Source organism: Nomascus leucogenys, chromosome 11 (assembly GCF_006542625.1).
Source record: "Nomascus leucogenys isolate Asia chromosome 11, Asia_NLE_v1, whole genome shotgun sequence".
NCBI lineage: Eukaryota > Metazoa > Chordata > Mammalia > Primates > Hylobatidae > Nomascus > Nomascus leucogenys.
The window spans coordinates 115,377,278-115,402,649 of NC_044391.1; the positions used below are offsets into that span (position 1 = coordinate 115,377,278).

At 36.5% G+C, this 25,372-nt stretch overlaps 1 protein-coding gene across 3 annotated transcripts in view; it reads right to left on the minus strand.

Moving 5' to 3' along the window:
* The window catches only part of ATP13A3 (ATPase 13A3), an 84,469-nt gene that overhangs the window by 23,149 nt on the left and 35,948 nt on the right, over positions 1-25,372 (minus strand). For all 3 annotated transcript variants that reach the window (XM_030822985.1, XM_030822986.1, XM_030822987.1), the window contains 19 exons: positions 24,437-24,568; positions 22,451-22,630; positions 21,850-22,007; positions 20,934-21,122; positions 18,740-18,801; positions 15,305-15,455; positions 12,877-12,993; positions 11,586-11,603; positions 11,341-11,494; positions 11,125-11,245; positions 7,844-7,968; positions 6,120-6,295; positions 5,511-5,633; positions 5,349-5,428; positions 4,693-4,735; positions 4,492-4,601; positions 4,098-4,194; positions 3,275-3,347; positions 1,544-1,721 (listed from right to left, as the gene is read on the minus strand). In XM_030822985.1, coding sequence (XP_030678845.1) covers positions 1,544-1,721; positions 3,275-3,347; positions 4,098-4,194; positions 4,492-4,601; positions 4,693-4,735; positions 5,349-5,428; positions 5,511-5,633; positions 6,120-6,295; positions 7,844-7,968; positions 11,125-11,245; positions 11,341-11,494; positions 11,586-11,603; positions 12,877-12,993; positions 15,305-15,455; positions 18,740-18,801; positions 20,934-21,122; positions 21,850-22,007; positions 22,451-22,630; positions 24,437-24,568 — 2,287 coding nt within the window. The remainder of the gene's footprint in view (positions 1-1,543; positions 1,722-3,274; positions 3,348-4,097; positions 4,195-4,491; positions 4,602-4,692; positions 4,736-5,348; positions 5,429-5,510; positions 5,634-6,119; positions 6,296-7,843; positions 7,969-11,124; positions 11,246-11,340; positions 11,495-11,585; positions 11,604-12,876; positions 12,994-15,304; positions 15,456-18,739; positions 18,802-20,933; positions 21,123-21,849; positions 22,008-22,450; positions 22,631-24,436; positions 24,569-25,372) is intronic.

Here is a 25,372-nt window from a genome sequence, read left to right on the forward strand (position 1 = left end):
TTGCATTAGTAAACATAATACTCATTTCCCAAAAGAAACCAATCTTACCTTAATTGCCCTGAATCACTATCATAACAAATAGAAATATGATGATATTTACAGCAAAAGGTCCACCAATATCAATGTAAGATATATAAAACAGGTACGAGAGTATGAAGGGTTTTCTCTTCAGTCAGACATCTCAATCACTTAAAAAAATTAGAATCAAGTAGGAAATATTTAATAAGCCCCCCTCAGTTTTTTAATTTTGGGAGTAATTCTAGCAGAGTGAAAGCAGACAGACAATGGGCTTGACCCAAGCACTATCACTTTTCAGTGCTGAGGAAATATTATTTACTCTCTCTGAGCCTACCTCCTCGCTGGTAAATGTTGGTACCTACATCACAAGTTGACTTGTGCAAATGCCTAGCAAGCCCCCGGTGCTGAGATGTCCCTCAATATTCTCCAGCTATGGCTGTCCCTCATTTCTACTTTCAGGTAGGCAGGACCATCAGGCACAGAAACAACTACCTATGAGAAGTCCCCAACAATCATTACTAAAGCATTAACTATAAACACAAGTAAGTGCTCACAAAATGTGATTAACAGATTATGCTGCAAGTGAACTATGGAAAGATTCTTAAGAAAATTCCACCTCTTTTTTTTTTTCATGTGCAGTGTTTCTATGCATATATAAAAAAAAGTAATGTTAAATCTCTTAAAATCTTCTAAAAATTTTAAAGATAATACCCCTTGATCAAGCAACCTAGAAATAAATGTTTACATCTGAAAATTTAATTCTGCAAAATTAACACGTTTAATTCATCAAAATGATGTTATAATTTGTGATCCGTAGAGCACTCTACACTCTACGAATAGCAAATGCGCCTAATTTATTTTTCCCCATAAGTTTTAAAATGCCATTTCCTAAACTGGGCATAAAGGAGGCATAAAGAAGAAAGATTAGAAGTACAAAACACTCTGGGTTTAGAAGAGGCCCCAGAGATTAATTTCAACTTTCTTATTTTACAGGTAAGTAAGGCTTAGTAGCAAATTAAGAAACTGATCTAAGATCCCCATTTTGGTAGGATTATTAGGATTTTGCCTGAACATCTTCCCAAAGACAGGAGTGACCGTGATATACAGGCAAATACAGGCCAAATTATGGAAGTGTTTAAAGCAGCCTGCATGCAAACTTTGTCTCAAAAAACAATCTCTTGGCTCACTGCAACCTCTGCCTCCCAGGTTCAAGTGATTCTCCTGCCTCAAGCCTCCCAACTTGCTGGGATTACAGAAAGGCGCCACCAAGCCCGGCTAATTTTTGTATTTTTAGTAGAGACAACGTTTCACCATGTTAACCAGGCTGGTCTCGAACTCCTGGTCTCAAGTGATTGAATTCCTGGTCTCAAGTGATCTACCTGCCTCGGCCTCCCCAAAATACTAGGACTACAGGTGTGAGCCACTGCACCTGGAGCAAACTTTTATATTAACTTCTAAACTCATTTTTATATCATATATGTTGCACATATTTTATATAGATTTTTACATAGATTGACCAACTTACTCTGATTTTGGATGCCACACTTCATACCAAGGTTGCTGCTTGACCCAAAAAAAACCCAAAGATTGAAATCCAATGCAGATGATAATCTGAGACAAAACGGAGAAGAGAAGGGCCCCAGATATAAGACCCGAAGGTGGTCTTTGTGCCACAAGTTCTTTCCAGGCAGGATTTAAACTCACTATATTGAAAAGAAAAAGAGGAAAGGTTTGTATCTACATTAATCTGTCACTATATAAGGCATAACTAGATTCATTTAGGAACTTTAAAAATTTGTTTTTGCCTAACAATTCTTTAATACAAAAAATCTTCAAAAACCAAGCCACATATCGTACATATTTAAATATTCTGTAAAAATAAACAGTGTAGGCTTTTTGAAAAACGCCTCAGGAATAATTTTTACATTTCTATTGAAATTCAGCAGTAATATTAACAAATAAAACTAGGCCAGGCATGGTGGCTCATGCTTGTAATCCCAGCAATTTGGGAGGCCATAGTGGGAGACTCACTTGAGCCCAGAAGTTTGAGACCAGCATGGGCAACATAGTGAAACCCCATCTCTACAAAAATAAATAAATAAATAAATAATTTTAAATTAAAAAAATAGTAAAACTAAATATAAACAATAACTATAAAGTTAATCATCTCATATATTTGAGACCATTATATTCTGAATCTTTAATTGCAAAACTATAGTTAAAATAATACATACTTCTTCCTCTTACGATATTAACAATGTTTGAAGCAATATAAACATAGCAGAAACATTTTTCAAAAAGGCTTTCATTACTTATTAAGGTGGTATACACAAGTTTTCCACTATAAAGTTTCTATTTTTCAGCTGGGCACAGTGGCTCATGCCTGTAATCCCAGCAATCTGGGAGGCCGAGGCAGGCGGACCACTTGAGGTCAGGAGTTAAGAGACCGGCCTGGCAAACATGGTGAAACCCCGATTCTACTAAAAATATAAAAATTAGCCGGGCATGATGGTGCCCACCTGTAATCCCAGCTACTCAGGAAGCTGAGGCAGGAGAATCGCTTGAACTCGGGAGGCGGAGGTTGCAGTGAGCTGAGATCGTGCCACTGCACTCCAGCCTGGGTGGCAGAGACAGACTCTGTCTCAGAAAAAAAAAAAAAAAAATTTCTGTTTTTCCCTTTGTAACTAGCACCTTGTGAAAAGATACTTTGAGACTGTGAAAATCCTGCTTCTCATCAAACTTTCACTAGTTTTATCATCTACTAAAGATAAGTGGTTCTCAACTAGAGGATTTTGTACCCCAAGGGAGCATCTGGCAATGTCTGGAAATATTTTTTGTTCTAATCTAGGGGACTACGAGAAAATAGGCATAAAGGACACTGTTGAGAAAAATAACAAAACCTGAATATAGATTTTGCACCAGATATTGTATCAGTGTTAAATTTCCTGATCTTTACAACTGTATTTAGTTATATAAAAGAATGGTTTTGCTTTTAGAAAATATACACTAAAATTGTCAGAGGCAAAAAAGCATAATGACTCAAAACTTATTTTCAAATATTTCAGGGAAAAAACAATAGAGACAGAACAATAAAAAAATTGGCACGAGATATAAACAACTGGTAATAAAATAACATACAAGGAATCTGGAGAGGTGTGAGTTATGTTACAACTGTTGATGTAAATTTACAAAAATTTAATAAGTCACATCAGAATTTCATACACTATAAAAATCAATAACAAAGCAAAATACTCACTTGTAAATACCACTACCAAAATGATTGCCAGATCAATGAAGAGAAACTGGAAGTCTCCTAGGTTACTTAAGATCTACGGAAGTAATTTTAAAAACATTATTAGTTTTTGGGAATTATTTTTATAGTGTCCCCAGGTTTTATTAATAGTTTGGATTTTCCCTATAATGACAACTTAAAAATGACACTTGGACCTGCTTAAAAATGGAAATATATGTCTCTGAAATGAAATATAACATATATTTACAAATATTTGATTTAGTATATTAGTATAAAAGGCATCTCCTTAATATTCGTTCAATAGGCCAGGCGCGGTGGCTCACACCTGTAATCCCAGCACTTTGGGAGGCCGAGGCGGGCAGATCATGAGGTCAAGAGATCAAGACCATCCTGGCCAACATGGTTTTTTTGGCAAAAAGAAAACACAAACATTTACTCAAAATATTCAACGTTGTAAATTAGTATCTTCATCTAATACCATCCCTTCTGATACTTTCTACAAATGGTCAAATGGGATAGTGTCACCATGAGTCTTTAGGATGTCAAAACACTTTGATCTGATAGGGTACCTGTGGCCATTGACGTTTATACTTTTTCTCCAAATGCAAACCATTCTCCAAATTCAACAAACCACTGTTGAAACATCTTTTCTCATTTTAACTTTTTCAATTTGCTACTCAAACTACAGTAAATTGAAGGTAAATTTATAGGTACTACTCACATAAACAATTACTAATGGATGCATTCAAAATCAAAAACATATACTCAACATCTTAATTTACTGTGCACATTAAGTGTTATCTCTGCACACAATGTTAATACTCACAGAATACAGCAGAGTAACACTGAAGTACTGGATAATGCTGTACAATGCCATGAATTTAAACACACAGAAGGAAGTTATTAAAGCAGCACGGCCTTCCCTGTGAAAAGAAATCAAATGTTGGCATATGAATAAAAGCATTTAAAACTCATTTTCCGAACCACAATTTTATCTTGACAGATGAACATCAACATTCAACAGCTACAACAAAGTGTTTATCCACCAAAAGAACTAAACTAAATGAGGAGTAGCAATCAATCTGTTACTAATAAGTTACAGCTCAAATGTGCTAATCTGCTAATATTAAACAAATTCATATTACTTTTTATGATAATTTTCTCTTCTGTATTATTAGAGACAGAGAAAAAGGGATGAGAAAAATTTTAATTTGTACTACCTGATAAGGTTTGGCACACAGGAAATACTAGGAGTTTTAGAGGTAAAGGGAGATGCCACTGAAGCTTCGAGCTCTGATAAGGAAATGCCTCCGTGTGCCCTCTTCAAAGCCTAATAATTTTAAGAAAACTGGTTAAGTTTTGTCAATATGATTTAGGCTAGAGTAAGAACTACAAAAGTAAATCACAAAAACTATACTTACACCACAATCATTTGCGCCATCACCACACATCCCAACAAAATAACTAAGAAACAAAACAATGTTAAGAATTAATTTCTTAAACTACAAAACATTTAACTTATTAAGACTTTTCTATTATAGTATTATAAAGAGCTAACACACCAAGATTCCCCCAGTGGAACTATGAATCTTTTCACTATAATGAACACATGTGTGCTGCTTTGCAAACAGCACCAGACCGCAAGTGAAATGAGCTAGGTTATTGTCCTATTTCTGTCACATTATCGGCAAATCATTTTGGTGTCTCAATTTCCTCATCTTTAGAGCAAAGCGCTGTGCCTACAGTCTTTAGTATGGCTACTTTTAAAGTTATCAGTAAAAATTTATCCCTTAATAACCTGAAACATAACTGTTTACTAAAATGATTAGCCACTTCTATCAAGATAGAGCACCTGAAAGAATGAAGTCATAGAGAAAAACCTGTGGATACTGTACTTTAGCTAAATAAAAAGCACATGAGACTCTTTTAAAGAGGCACTTAAAGTTCTCATCTATCTTATAGATCACAATTATATATATAAATATGAAATATTAGTATAAGAAACATATAAAAATTATTTTTCTGATGCTGAAATGAAACCATAATTCATCAAAAAACAAAAACAAAAAAGACTTACTCAACATTTTGCAATGCTTCTATCAACTGTGTCTTCTGATCAGGTGCCATACGAGCAAACACGGTGCCATGCAACATCAACTGGAAAAAATAATATAAATTTCTTAAAAGTACTGTTCACAATGTATTCATGTGAACACATACATACACCCAAATTACTTACCTTAGGAACAAGGTCTTGAAAATGCTCCAGTATCACTGAAAATGATTTTCCATTCATTGCAAAATGATAACGAGTCATTTGAAGATCCTCTAAGCTATCATGGACCAATTTAACCGGAATAGCCTGTGTATATGAGACATTGGGAACAATATTTAGGCAACCAAACGAAGTAAAACAATTCTATTTTAAACATATTTGTTCTAAAACTGAATTCTTTCATTTGATATGTTCCACAACACAATGAAAGCCTGACATTTATTCAAAGTAAAAAGAAACTCAAATATCAGCTTCAATTTGAAACGATGCATGAACTGAGTATGATGGACCACCTGCAACATTCACCACTAGTTACTTGAAGAATACGATGAACATCTGGAATTCTTGTACTTTAAAACTGTGCTTCTCATCTTAGCTAAATATCAAAATTTGAACATTGAGATTCCTGGGTCTGTCCCAGTCCTAATGAAACATAATCTCTGAAAAAATAGCCCAGACTTCTGTTTTCATTTAGTTTTTGCTTTACTGTGTTTTAACGCACCACTTTTTTTATTTTTTCAGACTAAATTTAAATCAACAAACTTTAAAAGGGACACTCAATCTTGACCTTACCTCTGAGTCAATTGCTGATGGATGACTGCACTGCGTGAGGGAGTCTGCATAATGCCAATTTATTTTGGCAACTTTCCCATCCTTTGGAGGTAATGCTTCAGCAATAATCACTTTATCCTGAGGTAGAATCATTCCACAATCTCTGGCCACAGAGACAGCAGTCAACATACTGTCACCTAATTTTGAAAATATTTTAAATGTATTAAAATTAAAATGGAAACGTGAATGTATCAAACAAGTACTTGCTGAGAATCTACTACAGTGGCCATGACTGGGCTGGAGAATAACGATAATGTATGGTTCTTCCCCTCAGAGTTTAAAAATAACAAAATTGGAGCATACTTACCAAAAGAAGCCTCAAATAATGCAAGCACGTATAAGCCAAAGAAAACATCTCACCCACAATTTTTAAAGCCAAATATAATTCTCAATCTTTCCCAGTCATGCACTATTTGTATCTACACAATACCTGGCACAGTGCTACACACAGATCAGGTGGCTCAATAAATACGTACTGAAATAACTTTACAAAGTGACTAGTGGTCTGTGCAAGAACACTAGCACCGTATCATAGAAAATGATGAATTACAAAAGCAAGACTACACAAAACAAAAAGGAAGACAGGTAATAAGAACAGGTGTAAACGAGAAACAAGAGAGACAACTTCTCAGTCATGAGAAGAAAGAAGAGCAGCAAGAACAGGATCTTAAAGGAGAAGCAGACAAAGGTTTGTGGATCCCACTGCTACCAAAACAGAAGAGCGAGATATTCCTTTCCTCAGTTTCCACACACTATTTCCAAGAATATCTTCCTATGACCTTTGGTTCACAAAGCCATATTCTGGCAAGGGGAAAAAAATAAATAAATAAAAGAGGAGGACGAGGAACAGGTGAAAAGTGTCTTGACAGAGAAGACACAAGAACTAAGAATGGCTGGGATGCTAACAGACTTAGTTACCTTGAGTTATATGGTAAAATTATGTTATTAGATAGATCTCAAGAGTCTAAAACACAAAAATGTATACAGACTTTCTCCATATTAGTCTTACTGAACACGTAAGTGCCATTAAGTATCTTAAATCTGATTATCTGCTAAGAAAAAAAACAAAAAACAGAGCTACCAAAATTTCACACAGCTAAGGACTAAGAGTTATCTATTATTATTAGCAGTATAGTAACATCAGAAGAATCGCTTAGATGTACTAGAAAAAAAAAAGTAGGCTATTTCACTAGAATTCAAGCTAGGGTAATAAACAATACCTTACATATAAACATTTCATGCTATCAAATATCTATTAACCATTTTCTATGTACCTGACAGTTCTAAAAATTGCAAAGGACTCCACCATGAGTAAAACATACTCCTAACCCTCAAGAATCTTATATTCTAGTACAGAAAATAAATCTACAAATAACACAAGGTACAGTAAGTGCTACAAGAAATATATGAATAAAGAGAGACAACAAAAAGGAGTCAAGTTTAAATTTTTACAGTGTACTTTTACTAGTCTACTATACTTTCTCTAAATAGGATTCACTAGACCTCAAAAAGAATACGACAAAGTTATCTTGCACTTGGGAAAATATTCAGAGCTAAAAGAGAACTTAGGTTGAAACCACTATAGACTATAATAATATGATTTTATAACTGATTATCCCTCAATATTATATAACTTCAGCTCTGTCACACTCCATTTGTTTCTGTGTTCTTTTATAAAGTCTAACCTGTGACCATGACGGTGCGAATGTTGGCTTTATGCAAATCTTCAAGTACTGCAGGGGTTTCTTGCTTTAATTTGTTCTGCATTATAATTAATCCCATAAAATCCATGTTATTCTCAATTGCATCTCTGCAGAAAAAGAAGTTTCAACACATAATGGTTTAGTCAACTGAGTAAGCAACTTATGTACACAAACTTAAAATATCTAAGCAATTAAAAATGTCTATAAGTTATAATGCAGTTTAAAATATCTATAAATGAAAACATTTTATATGCTGAATAAACCACGTGTGTTCAAGAGTTCAGTATCTCAATATAGTAATCATTTGGAAATGTATGTCACTGTACAATAAATAATTCTAATACTAAGGAATATTCATCTTGTGTAGTATCCAAAAATAAGCATAAATCTATTCTTTACTGCCCTCTACAACATATCTTAATTTAAATGTTAAGTGAAAATGTGCCACAGACACATTCAATACAGTTTTCGTGGCTTCATTATCAAGTCTCAGATCAATTCTATAAAACAATTACTGATCGTGAAAATGTTACACAAGAACCATTAGCAATCCAACAATGAGATCTACTTGGGACCCAGAGATGGGTCTTTGAAAATATTACTAATATAGTTATCAAGATGCTATTCTTTAAATAACTGAGTATCAAGAACGCACCGGGCACTATGCTAGTCACTGGGAGGTTAAAGACAAAAAGGGATGATCTCTACTCTCAAGAAACTTGGGTGGGGAAACAGACATGCAACCAGAGATGCACACAAAAATAGTATGCGCTTTAGCACTATAAAAGAGATGAAGTCTGTTCAGTGAGAGTTACGTTCTTAAGAAATCTCAGCTCAGGCACTGTAGCTGATGCCTGCAATCCCAGCACTTTGGGAGGCTGAAATAGGAGGACTGCTTGAACCTAGGAGTTTGAGGCCAGCCTGGGCAGCATAGTGAGACCCCATCTCTACAAAAAATGAAAAAAATAATTAGCTGGGCATGAAGGCATGTGCCTGCAGTCCCACTACTAGGAAGGCTTGAGGAGTGAGGATCATTTAAGGCCCAGGTGGTCAAGTCTGCAGTGAGATGTGTTTGTTCCACTGCACTCTGGCCTAAGCAACAAAGAGAGACCCTATCTCAAAAGAAACAAAAAAAGAAAACAAACAAAAAACACCTCAACCTACCTAAATTATATCATAGAAATTTTTTTCTCAATGGGGAAGGAAGAGGGTCTGAGGTCAGAGACTAGAATTTCAGACTTGGAATAACCAAATGATTTTTCTAACAAAATTCCAGTAAAAGTTGCTTGAAGTATGTATCTATGAAATCTAAAATCTTTGAAACACCTAATTTCTAACAATGGGTGGTAAGGATATTAGAGAATAGTTGAGAAAATTAAATCAAACTGCTGGTGGTAACAGCAGGAAAAAGCCTTGAAACCTGAAATTGTATTTCAAAGCGCCAAGTTGTATCAATGTGAAGATAATGTGTCAAAAACACTAAGCCATTTTCCTTCAGGCACTAGTTTCTGGCTTCAGCTCGTCTCCTAACTCTCTCATACCATATGAATGATACAGGTCATGGAAATCTTACCCTCTAGTTAGTGAATAGTCCAATATTCAAGATATAAAGGCTTAAGCTACAAGGGAAATGCTAAAACCTGTTCCTACAAGGTAAAATGGAAACACAGAGGACTTGGTGGAAGGGTAAAGAAGAAAGGGAGTAGAGAAAGAGAGGAAAGTTAACAAGGAGGGACAGGGTATCCTCAGCACAAGGAACAGTCTATCCAATGTCACGGAAGGATGTCTCAAGATGACACGCCTAAGAACTATAGGCAGCCGGGCGCAGTGGCTCACGCCTGTAATCCCAGTACTTTGGGAGGCCAAGGTGGGCAGATCACGAGGTCAGGAGTTCAAGACCAGCCTGGCCAACATAGTGAAACCCTGTCTCTACCTAAAATACAAAAATTAGCTAGGCACGGCGGTGTGCACCTGTAGTTCCAGCTACTTAGGAGGCTGAGGAAGGAGAATCGCTTGAACCTGGGAGGCAGAGGTTGTGGTGAACTGACATCGTGCCACTGCACTCCAGCCTGGGCAACAGAGCAAGACTCCATCTCAAACGAAAAAAAAAAGAACTGTAGGCAATTCAATAATTAGTGTTTACGGGGGAAAATGGCAAAGGCATCCATTTTCTTATCCCCTAGCACCCTTGCTAGTGTGAAGCTATAAATTAAGAAGAGACTAATGTGTCCTTAGTAGGAATTAGGATATAATATTATATACATTTGTGGTTCCCGACACGTGTATGTATCACAATTTGGGTAGAGGTTTTTCATTTCTTTCTTTTTTAAACTCATGCTTAGACCACCACCTCCCCCAAACAGGCAGAATTAGCAGGACAGCCAAGTGATACTCCTTTCTGCTTACAAAATGCTAGGTACATCATGAAATATTCCTAAACAAAAATGCTATCCTCAAAGGTAGGTCTGTATCAGTTACAGTCAAAGTGACAGTCCTTGAATATGACACTGTCATTTGACAGGGGGCATGGAGAGTACTGGGGATTAGGAAAGAAGTGGAGTGGGAGGAGCTTGGTTACTATGACTCATTATACCCTGATCGAATTAGTAGTTAGATCCAACCGCTGGGCAAAAGTGAGAAGATCAATTGGAGAAAATAAACTTCTGTAAAATTACATTTACTGTTCTTGGAATGTGCCTGACACATAGTGGGCACACTATAATTAACAAATTGAAAATAGTTTCAAAGAGCTCTAAGGAAAAAACAACATAGGTAAACAGTCAATACAGAATGATCACTTAAGGCCAGGAGTTCGAGGCCAGCCTGGCCAACATGGCAAAAACCCCATCTCTACTAAAAATATAAAAATTAGTCAGGTGTGGTGGCACCCGCCTATAATCCCAGCTACTTGGGAGGATGAGGCACAAGAATCGTTTGAACCCAGGAGGCAGAGATTGCAGTGACCTGAGACTGCGCCACTGCACTTGAACCTGGGAGGCGGAGGTTGCAGTGACCCGAGACTGCACCACTGCACTCTAGCCTGGGTATGGGGTGAGACTGTCTCTCAAAAAAAAAAAACCCAGAATGAAAGGAAATCAGGCAGTGGGGAAAATGTACTTTTACTTCAATCACCTAAAACAATATTGTATTAGATATCTTTTCATACATTCAATAAATACTCAATTACATACAAATTACTGTGCATGACTAATATAAACATAAATGATGATGACTGAGAAACCAGGAAAGCCGTTCACCCTCACCTGCTAATATTCTGTACTTTATGCCATGTCAGTTTTGACTCCAATTTTCTGTGTGCAAGAGCAATCACACGGAAACCTTGTTTAGTGAAATCTTCCAAAACATTTTGAAAATCGACGGGAACTTTTTAAAAGAAAGAGTAAATTTCATTGTTAGAGTTGCTAATACAAGTTTACTCAAATAACAGAATTTTACCCAAAGCATAGATATTTCCTCACCTGTTTCAGGTTTACAAAGACTGGCAATGACCTCGGGTGCTCCTTTCATGTAGGCATCCATTTTCTTATCCCCTAGCACCCTTGCAACCACACTCATACGTTGCAAAGCAGAAGAAAATGGAAACTGGCGAACAATTCCTATCTCATAAATAGCCTATATCATTTCAAAAGATGCACAGAGCACTTATTATTCTTAAAGAATCAAAACAAAGATACTTAGTAACAAGTAAACATTCTTCACTTACTGGAAGTTCAAACAGCTCCTAAAAACAAAACAAAACAAGAAAAAATAGTACAGATTAACTCTATTAACATACTAAAGTTAGAAAAAGTTTACTAGGCATCCACAAAACATTATTTGGAAAAGAAACAAGCAACTGTTTTTCAAAGTCAGGATTCATGATTCCTTCTATACTACTTCCCATTTTTAAAAAGTATGTTCTTAAATATTTTCAAATGTTCTGCTATCCCAAAAATATTAACATTTTAAGTACTAAAATAAACTAAGGGGTGCAAGCAAGTGTACGTACCAAAAAACACAAAATAAAAATTAAAAAATAATAGGCTGGCTGGGCGCAGTGGCTCACGCCTGTAATCCTAGCACTTTGGGAGGCCAAGGCAGGTGGATCACTTGAGGGCAGGAGTTCAAGACCAGACTTATCAACATGGTGAAACCCCATCTCTACTAAAAAAAGAAAAATTAGCCAGGTGTGGTGGCGTGCGCCTGTAATACCAGCTACTTAGGAGGCTGAGGTGGGAGAATCACTTGAAGGCAGGAGGCAGAGGTTGCAGTGAGCTGAGATCTCACCACTGCACTCCAGCTGGGGCGACAGAGTGAGACTCCGGCTCAAAAAATAATAATAAACTCTGGAAAGAACAAATATAAACAGGAAGGAAAATGAATTACCCAGAATCTTGCCAACCAGTTATACAAATAAGATACAGTGGTGTTTATGAGAATCTTGGTAAATTTCTTGGATACGTAATACTTATACATGTAAAAAAATTTTCAGGTAACTTGAAAAATAATAATAAACTAAGGGGAATACATTTAAAAATTCACCTAAAAGTAAAGCCTTTCATACATACTTTTTATTAAATTATAGGAACACAGATGCAATTTAAGAGGATTAACCACCAGCTGTATAAATCACGAGGCACTAAGCTACTCAGTAAATAGGAAAAGTGATAGTACTGAGAATTACATCTCAACGCAGAGGTGTAGTTTCTGATAAACACAGTTAAAATATTCCTATCTCTGCATAAGAGTTAAATAAAGGACTTCTGCCTTCCTCTTCTAGCAACACTTCAAAATGAGAATTAAATGTAAGTAAGCAGGCTGGGGGTGGTGGTTCACACCTGTAATCCCAGCACTTGGGGAGGCCAAGGTAGGGGGATCACTTGAGCCCAGGAGTTTGAGACCAGCCTGGGCAACAAAGCAAGACCTTGTTTCTATAAAAAATAAAAATTAAAAAAAATTAAAAATAAATATAAGTAACCACCAACAGTTTTATGCAGCTTTAAGTGATTTCTCACCATTTCTTGGTTTCCTGCAGGGGTAGATTCAGGAAGCAGTTGTTTGGGAGGACGAACCACTGTGGGCATAATTCGATTATGAAGTGCTGTTTCTTCTTCAGTTGCTTCCTCCAGAATCTGGGGGAAAAAAAAAACACAACATTCAAGCACTGCTTCATAAAATTGAATTCATGGTTCCATGTTTAAATGGAACATTATGGCCATTTTCAATAATTAAAAAAAATGTATGTCCAAGGAACAAATGAGCACTACTGGATCACTAACATAAGTAAAAGAAAATATGAACAAAGATGATGAGTTAGATACCTAGCAACCCATGGGAGAAGGGTTGCTTCATTCAGGGTTAGAAGCAGAATAAAGAAATAGAAACTGATCTCACTTCACTCTTACAACTTGTTGGGTTTAGAGACTAGCTCTGCAAAAGACAAAAGGTTCTTGTAGTCCCCAGAATTTTCAGGCTCATCCAGTGATTCCTTTCTGCCACCAAGAAAGGATTCAAAAGTACATAGGGCTCAGATATGGTCAGCAGAACCACTGGGTCAAGAACAGGCTAAAGTACAAAGATATGAGTTTAGTTTCTCAGCTTGAATACTTCTAGTTAAGCTACTACTTTAAAGAACCTTTTTTGGTGAAAAACATTCAAAGAAAAACCTATATTAAACACACACTATAACTAATGGGATCAATAAATGAGAAAACAATAGGGAACTGTGAAAAATTAGCCAATTTTGTACAATTCTAAGACACCTTTTTTCGTATCTTAACATCTCTAAAACTGGGATGCATCTTGTATCATATGACATCTGCATCTTGTATCATATGGCATCAATCACATCAAGTCACAGTTGCAACTGGCTACGTGAAACCATTTCATTGATAAGTAAGCTCTGGTGGGATCAAGCATCAAAGCAACTCAGGGCCAATGAAATATGCCATTACACAAATTTTCTTGATTTCTTTGAAGATCCACCAACACTGAACACTAAATCTACTGAAAATCTATCCCATTGGAGAAAAGCTTAGAGAAGAAAGATAAATCAGCCCATTTTTGTTATTCTCTCTATAAATGAAGTGTGGCCTCCTTTTCAGAAATAAATTTCAAGAGTAAACTTCAGTAGTTGGCAGATGGAGCACTTATCCAGTCACCCCCTCCCTCTCTCCCTTTCAAAATGTGGGTAGGGAGGGAGGGAGGTGGGGAGGCAGGGAAGAGGGAAGGGAGGATCCTGTAAATGTAAACAAAAAATAAACCTGAAGGAAGGGATTTCAAATATAGAAACAAAGGGCAAACTGAAACCTGTGGATGGATACAAAACAGGAACGAAACAGTAGCCCAGAACACACACAAGATACCAGGTGAGGCAGGAACATTTATCAGCCAGAATAGCTGAGCTAAAGGAAGCCAAACAAAACACCAGGGAGTCCTCCTCCAGAGACATGAACTGAATGTCTGACAGAAGCAAAGGCTGCTAACATGAGGGTGAGGATTCCAGAGTACAGAGCTCCACATGTGCAAGCACGGTGAGAATGGGTGAGGAAAGCAACGGAGAGGCTAACTCTGAAACTATTCCTTTGAAACTTTAAGAACCCCTCTTGATAAGACCCCATTACACACAGAGCAAGCACCATCCCCCACCCCCCAACAGGCCTTCCCGATCACAAACACTAACATACATATGGGCAAGGGTGAAATTGTAAGTAGCTCACTGCAGCTATGCAGAATTACCAAATCAGATCTTCATTTTTATAGTAAAAAAGTGCCATCCAGATGTACAATGAAAACCAAAAGCATGAAGGAGAGACACCAAGCATGGGGTGGGGGCCAGAGGAGACCGTAACCCCAGAGAAAATAAATAATTCAGAAGCCAGAAGAGAACTCTAAAAATGAACTGTCTTTGTATTTATGAAAGAAGGACTGAATGCTGCAAAATGGTAACAACCGGAGAACGTAAGCAGGCACTTAGAAATTAAAAGTCCCAATGGCAAAAATAGAAAGAAGCTATAAACAAACAAAAACATGTGCATGTGTGTGGACACAGTAAACAAAAGACAGGTAAAAAAGAGCAATGAAGACAAAGGACTTTATACTCCTTTGCCTGTGGCCAAGAAAATTGTGTCAGTTGAGATCATCTTACTGGCTCTGCTCTACTGCCCCAAGTTGCTGACCCCTGGTTTATCTTAAACACAAAGCAGGGGCCTGAGCTGGTCAGCCTCTATTAAAGGTGTACTAAGTGGGTTAACTAAAAGTTACTTTTGCACCATTTTTAAAATATTTCTCCAGTGATGTAGCTTTAGAAATTACATAGCTCCTTTTAGGGTACCAGATAGACTGTCATCAAAACAAAAAGCAGAAATAATCCCTGTATAAGGTAATTTAATTTTTAACTATTATTTTCCTAAAGTTATTTGTATTTTAAAATATTTGACTTACCCATCCAATGGCCTCAAACATTTTCAGATCAAGTGGATCACCAGAAAGCACTCCTTCAATTTTTGTAAGTGAATGACAAGTAGCCATACAAGCAACAAACTGGGATTTTACCAACATCTCATTGCACACATTTTCTTCTGGTGAAAGAAATCTAAGCAGAAGATACACTGAATTAGTTTCATAAATTCTAAGATTCAAGGTAATATTCTAACAGGGCTTTTCTGGTTTTGTAATTAAAAAAAAAAAAAATCTTTTACATCCCAATCTGAGCTCCTAAGAAAGAGAAACTGTCAAGTGCCAGAAATACAGGGAAAAGAAAACCAGAGGGGTGTGAACTTGAACTGATGCTATGGCTGCTGGCGGGGATGAAGGGAGGAGGCCATCTCAGTAAACTAAGAACTTGGGATTTAATACCCACAAAAGGACAGGAAACAAAGTCTGGGCCCATGCAAAGTGGGAAGCTGGTACTGAAAGGACCCCTCTGACTCAGGAAAGCCAGTGCTCTTGAAGAGCTACACGCTCTTGGGAAAAGGGCAGATGAGAAAAAATTCACCCACAGACCTAAAGGCATTAATTATGAATAAGCTTGTCTTTTTCCTCACCCAAAGTCCAAGAAAATAGCTAATATCTGCATAATATTTACTATGCACCAGGCATTATTCTAAGAACTTTAAATTTATTGGCCCATTATCCTCACACCATAGAAAAGATGTTTTATTACCCCCATTATAGATGAGAAAACTGAAGCAGGGTGGTTAAGTGACTTGTCCCAGGTTACACCACCCATAAGTAGCAGAGCAAGGATCGAAACACAGGAGGTCAGTTAAAGCCTGTGTGACACTGTTGATTACCACTGGGGCTCTTAGCCAAGCCAAGTCAGAACTTCTCCAGAGGGGAGCTCAAAGAAAATTCTGTTAAGAATGAGTCCATAATTTAAAGATGCGCTAGCAAACAATTCACCAAGAGTGTCGACAGACATAACAAAGACAGAATTAGAATCCTATAAATTTGGCCAGGCACAGTGCCTGATGCCTGTCATCCCAGCATCTTGGGAGGCTAAGGCAGGAGGATCATTTGAGGCCAGGAGTTCAAAACCAGCCTGGGAAATATAGCGAGACACCCATACCCATTCCTGTTGTTTAAGATAAAAAAATAAAGAATCCCATAAGTTTAAGATAACAGAATGGCAAATCTGAAAGAATGCAAAAAGGGCATTTTAAAATTAGACTTAGAAAAACAATAAGACACTGTAGATGCGAGAGTAGGGGTGGGAGCAGACTTGGAAAGAACCAAGAAAACCATGTGTTGTCCAACACATGGTTAGGATTCCCAGAAGGAGAGAAAACAAAACACAATGAAAAGGCCGTAATGGAAGTAAAAAAGGCCTGAAAATTTTCCAGAATTTATGAAAAACGTGAAAGCATGAAATCAAGAAGCATCATGAATCCTGTACACACAAATAAAAAGATCACGGTGAATCTACAGAAATTAAGGGTGAAGAAATATTCTTCAAGCAACCAGAGAGAAAAAGGATTACTAAAGAGACTAAGATTTATCAGTACCAATTAACAAAAGGTATTAAGAGAAATGAAATAACAGTATTGAGACAACACAAGTGTCAAACCTAGAAATCTGTATAGTTACACTACCACCCAAGTGACAGTGGGCTGCTCTGCCTATGGAGGAGCATTCTTTATTCCTTTACTTTCTTAATAAACTTGCTTTCACTTAAAAAAAAAAAAAAAAAGAGTGACAGTGAAACAAAGCAAATGAATGTAGTTACAGAAGATGGCAATTTACACAAGATGCAATGGTTAAGGTATTTGTACACCTAGGTAAATCTAAGCATGCAGACTGTATAAGACCAAAATCATAATCAGAAAATATTTTGCAACAAATACATATAGGAAGGGAGGAGAATAACCAAAAGTATCTTACAGTCCATAGGTTTGTTTTGGGGGTCAGGGGAGTGGTTAAAAGGCAGTATTGACACCCATGAACTTTAAGTATAAATACTGAAAATGTAAGAACAAGCAGTATAAGATTAGGATGCATAAACCGAGAAAATGAGAGAAAAAATGAAAATGTGAAAATGTGTGTGTAAACTGGGGGAGCAGTGGTAGAAATAATTTCTAATATATCTGAATAAATGTGCACATCATGGCACAGAAAAGACTGAAAAGTAAACATGTGGCAAAACACACACTAGGCAAACATCAGGCAAAAGAAAGCTGGTATAGAGCTATACAATGATAAGACAAAAGAGAATTTAAGGCAACATGCATTACTAGGGATAAGAAAGGTCACAATGTTACATACTATTTTCCAAGACACAACAACTCTTGAAATTACATTGGCCAAACAATACTGTCTCTCAAACTATATACACCAAAATTTAGCAGACTTTTGACAGGGGGAGGGGGGGGAAGACATAAACAAAACTACAGGAGTAAAACTTCGGAGCTTCAAAAAGCAACAGAAACAAAAGTAAAGAGATGAGCCAGAGACTAACAGGATAATTTTCAATACACAATATTGAAAAAGATTACTATCCAGAAAATAAAAAAGACCTCTAACAAATGAATAAGATAGACTTCACAACAGAAAAATGAGGATATAAACACACAACACACAGAAGAATGCTAAATGACCCTCCCTCCAAAATGTGAAAAGATACTCAATTTTATAAGAAATGAGAAGAATGTAAGTAAAACCACAATGTAATACTCAGATCCATCCATCTGGCAAAAATTACAAGTCTGACAATATTAAGTTTGGCAAGAATGTGGAGTAAAAAGATCTTTGTCCACTGAGAGAAAGCATAAGTAAGCTGAAGCTGCGCCCGTGCTATGGCCCAGCATTTCCATTTATAGGGATCTAGCTTACTGAAACTCAGTCACATGCCTACAAGGACTTGTGTGTAAGAACTTTAATTGCAGCACTATTTGCAACAGTGCAGAGAAAAAAGAAGAAAAAACAGAATTGTTCCTTAGTAGAAGAACAGACAAGGTTTAATCATTCAATGGAATAAGACAGAGCAGTTAAAATTAATAAACTAGATCTGCACATATCAACATGGATAAATCTTGAAAACAAAGTTTGGAGAGGGAAAAAAAGCAGCAAAACATATGTACAGCATATCATTTATGGATACTTATTTATAGATTTATACTTAGAAAAAATATAAAATATGCAAAAATAATTTCAGAATGGCAGCAGGAATTGTAGAAGGGATAGAGTGGGACTTTGGCAACTTCTATAATATTTTAATTTTCTAAAAGAAGAGATCTGAAGCAAATATGGCAACATGTCCACGGTTTAATCCTGGTGTAGGTACACAGTTGTCTGTTATATTACTTCCTTTATGTTTGACTGTTGCACATGTTAAAATATTTAAAATAAACTAATAAACTATCAAGTCTAACTAATATTTACCGTGCATTTTCCACTCGTTGAATCCCCCAAAGATCTAAACCATCTTCAGTTAGAGTTCCAGTCTAAAAAACAAAAAAGCACACATGCACAAAGTATGGATAATGCCTCAAAAAAAACCCAAAAATAAAAATAAAAAACAACCACACAGCATTAGAAACTATGCTACATATAACATAATGGAGTTCTACAGAGTTAAAAAAAGAAACAGGCGAGATCCCTGATAGAGAATGGCTTCCAGGACATATGGTTAAAGTGGGAAATAGGGTGCAAACAATGATCACAAATCTTCTACGTAAGGGGAGAGAGGGGTATATATTTATGTGCTTATACTATCAAAAAAAAAATCAATGGAAGGATGCAGCAATTAACCTATCTTATCAATCGATAAAGGATGCCTATAAAGGAAGGAAGGATTACTGTATAGGGAGAGCCAAGAGGAACAGGTTAAAGTACATCAAGAGGAAGCAACTGGCCAAATCCACAAGGTAAATGACCTGGTTTCTTCGACAAAATAATTGGAGATAAGGGGTAAGTAAAGGCAATTGTTACATGTGAATTGTAAGCAATGTAATCCCTATTTGGATTCTGACTGAAAAATCAATTAGTAAAAATTTGAGATTTGAGGAAATCTCAAATGGATATTAGAAAAACTAAAGAATTGCTACTTCTGTTAAATGTGATAGTGCTATTTTAAATATCTTATCCTCTAGACACATACTAAGGTAGTTATGAGTGAAATAATGTCTGATGCTGTCCCCTTCAAAATGAGCAGATAGATTAAGACTGACCATGTGTTGATAAAGCTGGGTAATGAGTAAATGAGTGTTTATTATACATGCACCTTTTCTCCACTTTTGTCTTAAAAATTTTAGGAAAGTTTCCAAAAAAGACAAGCATAAGTGAAATTTTTTTTAACAGATATATATGAAATAATCGTCGCAGTATGTGACATATTTTTTTCTAACAGGTTTCCCATTTTTTTCTGTAACAATGAAATGCACAAAAATCAAATTCGTATCACATCAGTTACCCAGAAAAGTTTGATAGAAGGTTTTTTGGTCAAAGTTTAATTCTCAGAAAACTTTAAAGAAAATTCCAGCTCAGGAAAAGAGAAACCTTTCTAAGAGGCAAGATATACTTCACACAGGTACATAATTTGTCATTTTCACATAAAATCAGTGACCTTCATAATTCTGAAACATATTCAATAAAATCATACAGCAAACACTAAACATACACACAAGCAATAAAACCATAATAAATATATATGCATGGAGCCTATTGTGTTAAATAAGAATTACTGTCTAAAAAAATTTAAGATCACATAATCTTTACTACTACTACTACTATTAATACTACTAGGCCTAATTCTGGATATAATCAAGTTAACTGCAGCTTTGAGCAAATAAGCAATATCCAAAGTATTAAAAATTGAGAAAGTAAGAAATACAGCATGTCCTCAAATACCATTGTTTTGTCCATCTTTTTTTATAACATGATGGGGGCCAGTGGTGGGGAGAGCTGAGGCCCAGCCGCGACCACTATCTACATGGAGTTTGCATGTTTTCTACCTGTCTGCATGGGTTTCACTCCAGGTACTTCAGTTTCCTCCCACATTCAAAGCTACGCAAGTTAAGTGAACCAGCACATTTGAATGGTCCCAGTCTGAGTGAGTGTGAGTACACTCTGTGATACGATGGCATCCTGTCTAGGGCTGGTTCCTGCCTCGTTCCACCAGTTGCTGAGATAGGCTCCCACTACCCATGAGCCTGAAACAAAACAACTGGGTAAATAATTACCTTACTTGTTTTTCTTTCTTTCTTAAATGAATGTATAGCTCATAATTTCAATGTTTAATATCAGAAGTGTTTCAGATCCTTATTTAGAAGTTTGGTGATTTTTTGTGACCAAAATATGGCATAGGAACTTAAATCTCATTTGTATCAATTAGCCTATGGTAAAACTGGTTTCATTTAATTTAAAGTTGCAGTTTCCAAGAACCTATCAGTAATGTTAAGTGACAACTTATGGTATAGAAAAATGATGCATATACCGAATAAGTGGAGGAAATGGAAAATTAACGGAACATGACAGAATGTGTCCAAATTTGTTGGCAAAGAAAATAAAAAACATTGATCTAAATATTTAAACGCTACAAAGTAACCTTTGAAAGTAACTATGAAACTGAACCAACCTTGTCAAAGCAAACAAGATTCAGCTGTCCACAAATATTTATTCTTTGAGGACTGATACAGAAAATACCAATTTTTTTCAGTCTTCTCTGAGCGTACACAATACCAGCAGTCATTGCAGCAGGAAGTGCAGGGGGCACAGTAATTGTGATAATATCAAGAGACTCAATAATTATGACCCCAACTTGTACCTACAATTAACACAAAAATAAATGTCAAACCCCCAGTATTATTCACTGATTTAATATAGGTATTTCTTTAGTGAAAATCTGTAAGCCATTTTCAATTGTGTATTTCAATTTTATGTATGTGTGTGTATATACATATCTATTAACCATATATAATTTTCTTCAGATATTTCTGCAAAATAAAAAAGCTCAATGGATTATAGAATGACAGCTACTTTCAAAAGAAACATCTCATTTTTAAAGCGCTACATACTTCACACATGACACACTTCAAAGCCGGTCAACAAGCTTTATCAGATATTGACTCAGCATGCACACACCTTACTGTGCCAGTCTCCACTTCTGACAAGCGGCGCCTTCAATTAAATAATCAAAAATCATTTTAACACTGTATATTACGTCTCAGAGGTAAAAAAGAGAAAATACAGCTTTTGGTGAGTATGTGGGGTTTTTTTTTTCCCGTTTTTTTTTTTTTAAAGTCACAAGACCAAGTAAAAGACCATCTAAACCAGAGCCACCTTAAAGAAGTGTCCTTTATAATGGAAATGTTCTACAGCTGGGCTTTCTAATATCATAGCTACTAGTCTCATGACTTTGTTAGCATTAAATTAAAATTAAATTAGTTTAAAATTTTAGTTCCTCATTCTCACTAGCCACGTTTCAAATCCTCAATAGCTGCATGTGATAAATAATTGAGGTTCAAACCCTATTAAGAGTGCCACATACATACCTCATTTAAAATGCTATTAATAATAGTGTAGATAAACCCAATGCCAGCAACTGCCACAAGACATAGTAGAAACAAGTAGGCATCTCTGTAGAGTTTAAAATCAGTCGGTTTGGGATACAATATGGAACGAACAAGCTGTCCTTTGGAAGTACTAAATCCTTTCAAAAAAAGAAAAGAATTATTTATATTTTTATAAGAAAATGAGAATTATCTCCCAAAACAGAATCTCTCTCTTTTTTTTGAGACAGAGCTCGCTCTGTCACCCAGGCTGGAGTACAGTGGTGTGATCTCGGCTCACTGCAAGCTCCGCCTCCCGGGTTCACGCCATTCTCCTGCCTCAGCCTCCTGAGTAGCTGGGACTACAGGCACCCACCACCAGGCCTGGCTAATTTTTTTGTAATTTTGGTAGAGACGGGTTTTCACCATGTTAGCCAGGATGGTCTCGATCTCCTGACCTCGTGATCCGCCCACCTCGGCTTCCCAAAGTGCTGGGATTACAAGCATGAGCCACTGCACTCAGCCCAGAATCTCTTTTTAAACATTCAGCAGGTATCAAATATGCTGAAACATGCAAAAAGAGATTAATTAAGATGTTTCCTACCTGTTCTAACAACTATGGCTTTGACGAGTTCTCCAGTGTAGAAACGAGTCTGAATAACAGTTGTGCCACAAAACAAAGTATGTCGTTTATGTGTTTCTGGATTATATAACTCATCTCCTATTCCTTTCACATCCACTGAAGGATTTGGCAAATTAGTCTTTGTCACTGGAACACTTTCTCCTTTAAAAAACAACAACAACAACAACAACAACAAAAACAACAAAAAAACAGTTTACAAATTATTAAATGAAAGCACAGGAATCAGTATCAAACACCAAAAAATATTAAATTGTTAAATATTTTAAATGATACCATACTGTTTAGAATAATCACTAAGAGTTGTATATGTGGATAACATGCCTTAATTTTTTGTCTGCCAATTTCCTCACAAAGAAGTATCAAATATTATCTCCCACAATAATTCCAGAAAGTGATTTGTGGCTCAAAGGTAATATTTGTTTATATTTAGAAACAGTTGCATTGTTCAGTTTCAAGTAATTTCAAAAAAGATTACATAGTTGCTATAGTCCCTGCACCTGTTTTCTTATCTTTAAGAACTAATGGTAACAGTGGAAAGCACTGTACAAAAGAGATGTGAGGGCCTACCCTGATCCACCCCTACATACACACACACACACACACACACACAGAGAGAGAGAGAGAGAGAGAGAGAGAGAACAGAAAAGACAGCTGGGCAAAAAAGAGATGTGAAAATGAGTAATGTGGTGGTTCTCTCAAACAACCACAAACAGCCAAATTCTTTTTAAAATTAATTCTCTGTAGCATTCACATTTCTTGCTTCAAAGAAGGCATGTGTGTCAGATATGTATTTGTGTGTTTTAAGATACGACTCTTAACAGTTTCAAAATGTATTACATATAAATCATTTTCTAGCCAGATCGACTAGGACAATTAAAAAAAAAATTCACACAATTAAAATAAGATATTGGACAGGCACAGTGGCTCACGCCTGTAATCCCAACACTTTGGGAGGCCAAGGTGGATGGATCACTTGAGGACAGGAGTTCGCGACCAGCCTGGCCAAAGTGGTGACGCTGTCTCTACTAAAAATGCAAAAATTATGCATGGTGGCACACATCTGTAGTCCCAGCTACTCGGGAGGCTGAGGGATAAGAACTACTTGAACCTGGCCAGGCGCGGTGGCTCACGCTTGTAATCCCAGCACTTTGGGAGGTCGAGGGGGGCGGATCACGAGGTCAGGAGATCAAGACCACGGTGAAACTCCGTCTCTACTAAAAATACAAAAAAATTAGCCGGGCGTGGTGGCGGGCGCCGGTAGTCCCAGCTACTCGGAGAGGCTGAGGCAGGAGAACGGCGTGAACCTGGGATGCGGAGCTTGCAGTGAGCCGAGATCGCGCCACTGCACTCCAGCCTGGGTGACAGAGCGAGACTCCATCTCAAAAAAAAAAAGAACTACTTGAACCTGGGAGCAGAGGCTGCAGTGAGCCAAGATCGCACCACTGCTCTCCATCCTGGGTGATAGAACAAGGCTCTGTCTCAAAAAAAAAAAAAAAAACAAAAATAAAAAAAATCAAGCTCTACCTCAAGATTGTGAATTTCCAAAGGGAAGTCATTTTAAAGCCTGTATCTCCCCAGTTCAAGAAAAATATAAAATCTTTCTTTATTCCCACTTTTTACACATCAAATGCAGAACGAAATACTGTATGCCACATTCTCTGTTGGAAAAGGCCGCCTTTCCACTTCCCTAACCATAAACCATTTCCTAAGGTCCAAAGAGTAGCCAGAGTCAGGCCAAGAGATATGACCAACACTATAGCACAGTATCTAGTATTACAGCTGAGTATAATGCAGAATTTGGTCTACTCAGAATTTTAAATCTCCAATATCCAACATATTCATGAGTAAAGGTATAAATGACATAGCTAATTTTGAAAAGGCTTTATCAGTAACTTAGTCATGATATATCATGAGCAACTCATGTTGATATTTACTCAATTAGTTTACCTGTTAACATGCTTTCATTTACAATGCAGGTACCATTAATAAGTACAGCATCACAAGGCATTATTGTCCCATTTAATGGAATGACCATGACATCTCCTGGCACAAGGTCAGTAGAAAAGATTTCTTCTATTTCTGAATTTAAAGAAAGAAAGAAAAATATGAAAAAGATATTCTTTACCTTGGAAAAATACAGCAAATACTATTCAGAAGTCATCTGATCTCAATAAGAAGTTTATAATGGGGTAAAACAGAAAAATCCAACAAATGGCAAGTTTTAACAAATAAGATTATTAGGCTAACAAAGCATGGTGTGTCAGCTAGTTAGTTTCCTGCTAGCACACCAGCTGTGCACAGGTGATGCCAAGTACCCTCTGACGAAGCAAGTAAGTGTGCTTCAACACTCATGATAATGTCCATGATAAATGTTGCCTATTAGCCTAAGGAAGAGACACAATGAGTCCACAAAGGAGATTCCTGTGAAACAGGTCAAACAAACTCAGATTTCTATAATCCCTTGAAAACAGAAGGAAGCACTAGAAAAATTAGCATATTTTCTTTTCAACAGCATATCTATAATATTCCTTTTCTCATTGCCACTATTTATAACCTTTAAGTCTCATTGCCTCCTCAATATTCCTAAATTATTCTTTTTAGATATTATTTTAAATAAGAGTAAATTCATTAAATAAATTAAACACTGTAATATCTAGTTCATTATTTCCTTACAAATTTTAGTGAAACACTTTTTAAAAAAGATTTTCCCTCTGGTAAAAGTTGGTGTTTGAATAAAAGAAAAATGAAAATGAAAAGATCTTCCGAAGGGTGAAAGGCTTTTCTTTAGGGTCCCCTTATATGTAGGTATTCTCTCTCTTTTCCTCTCATTCTCTAACACCCTCCCTCCCTCTCCCTGCCCAGGTTTAATACTGTGCTCAGAAG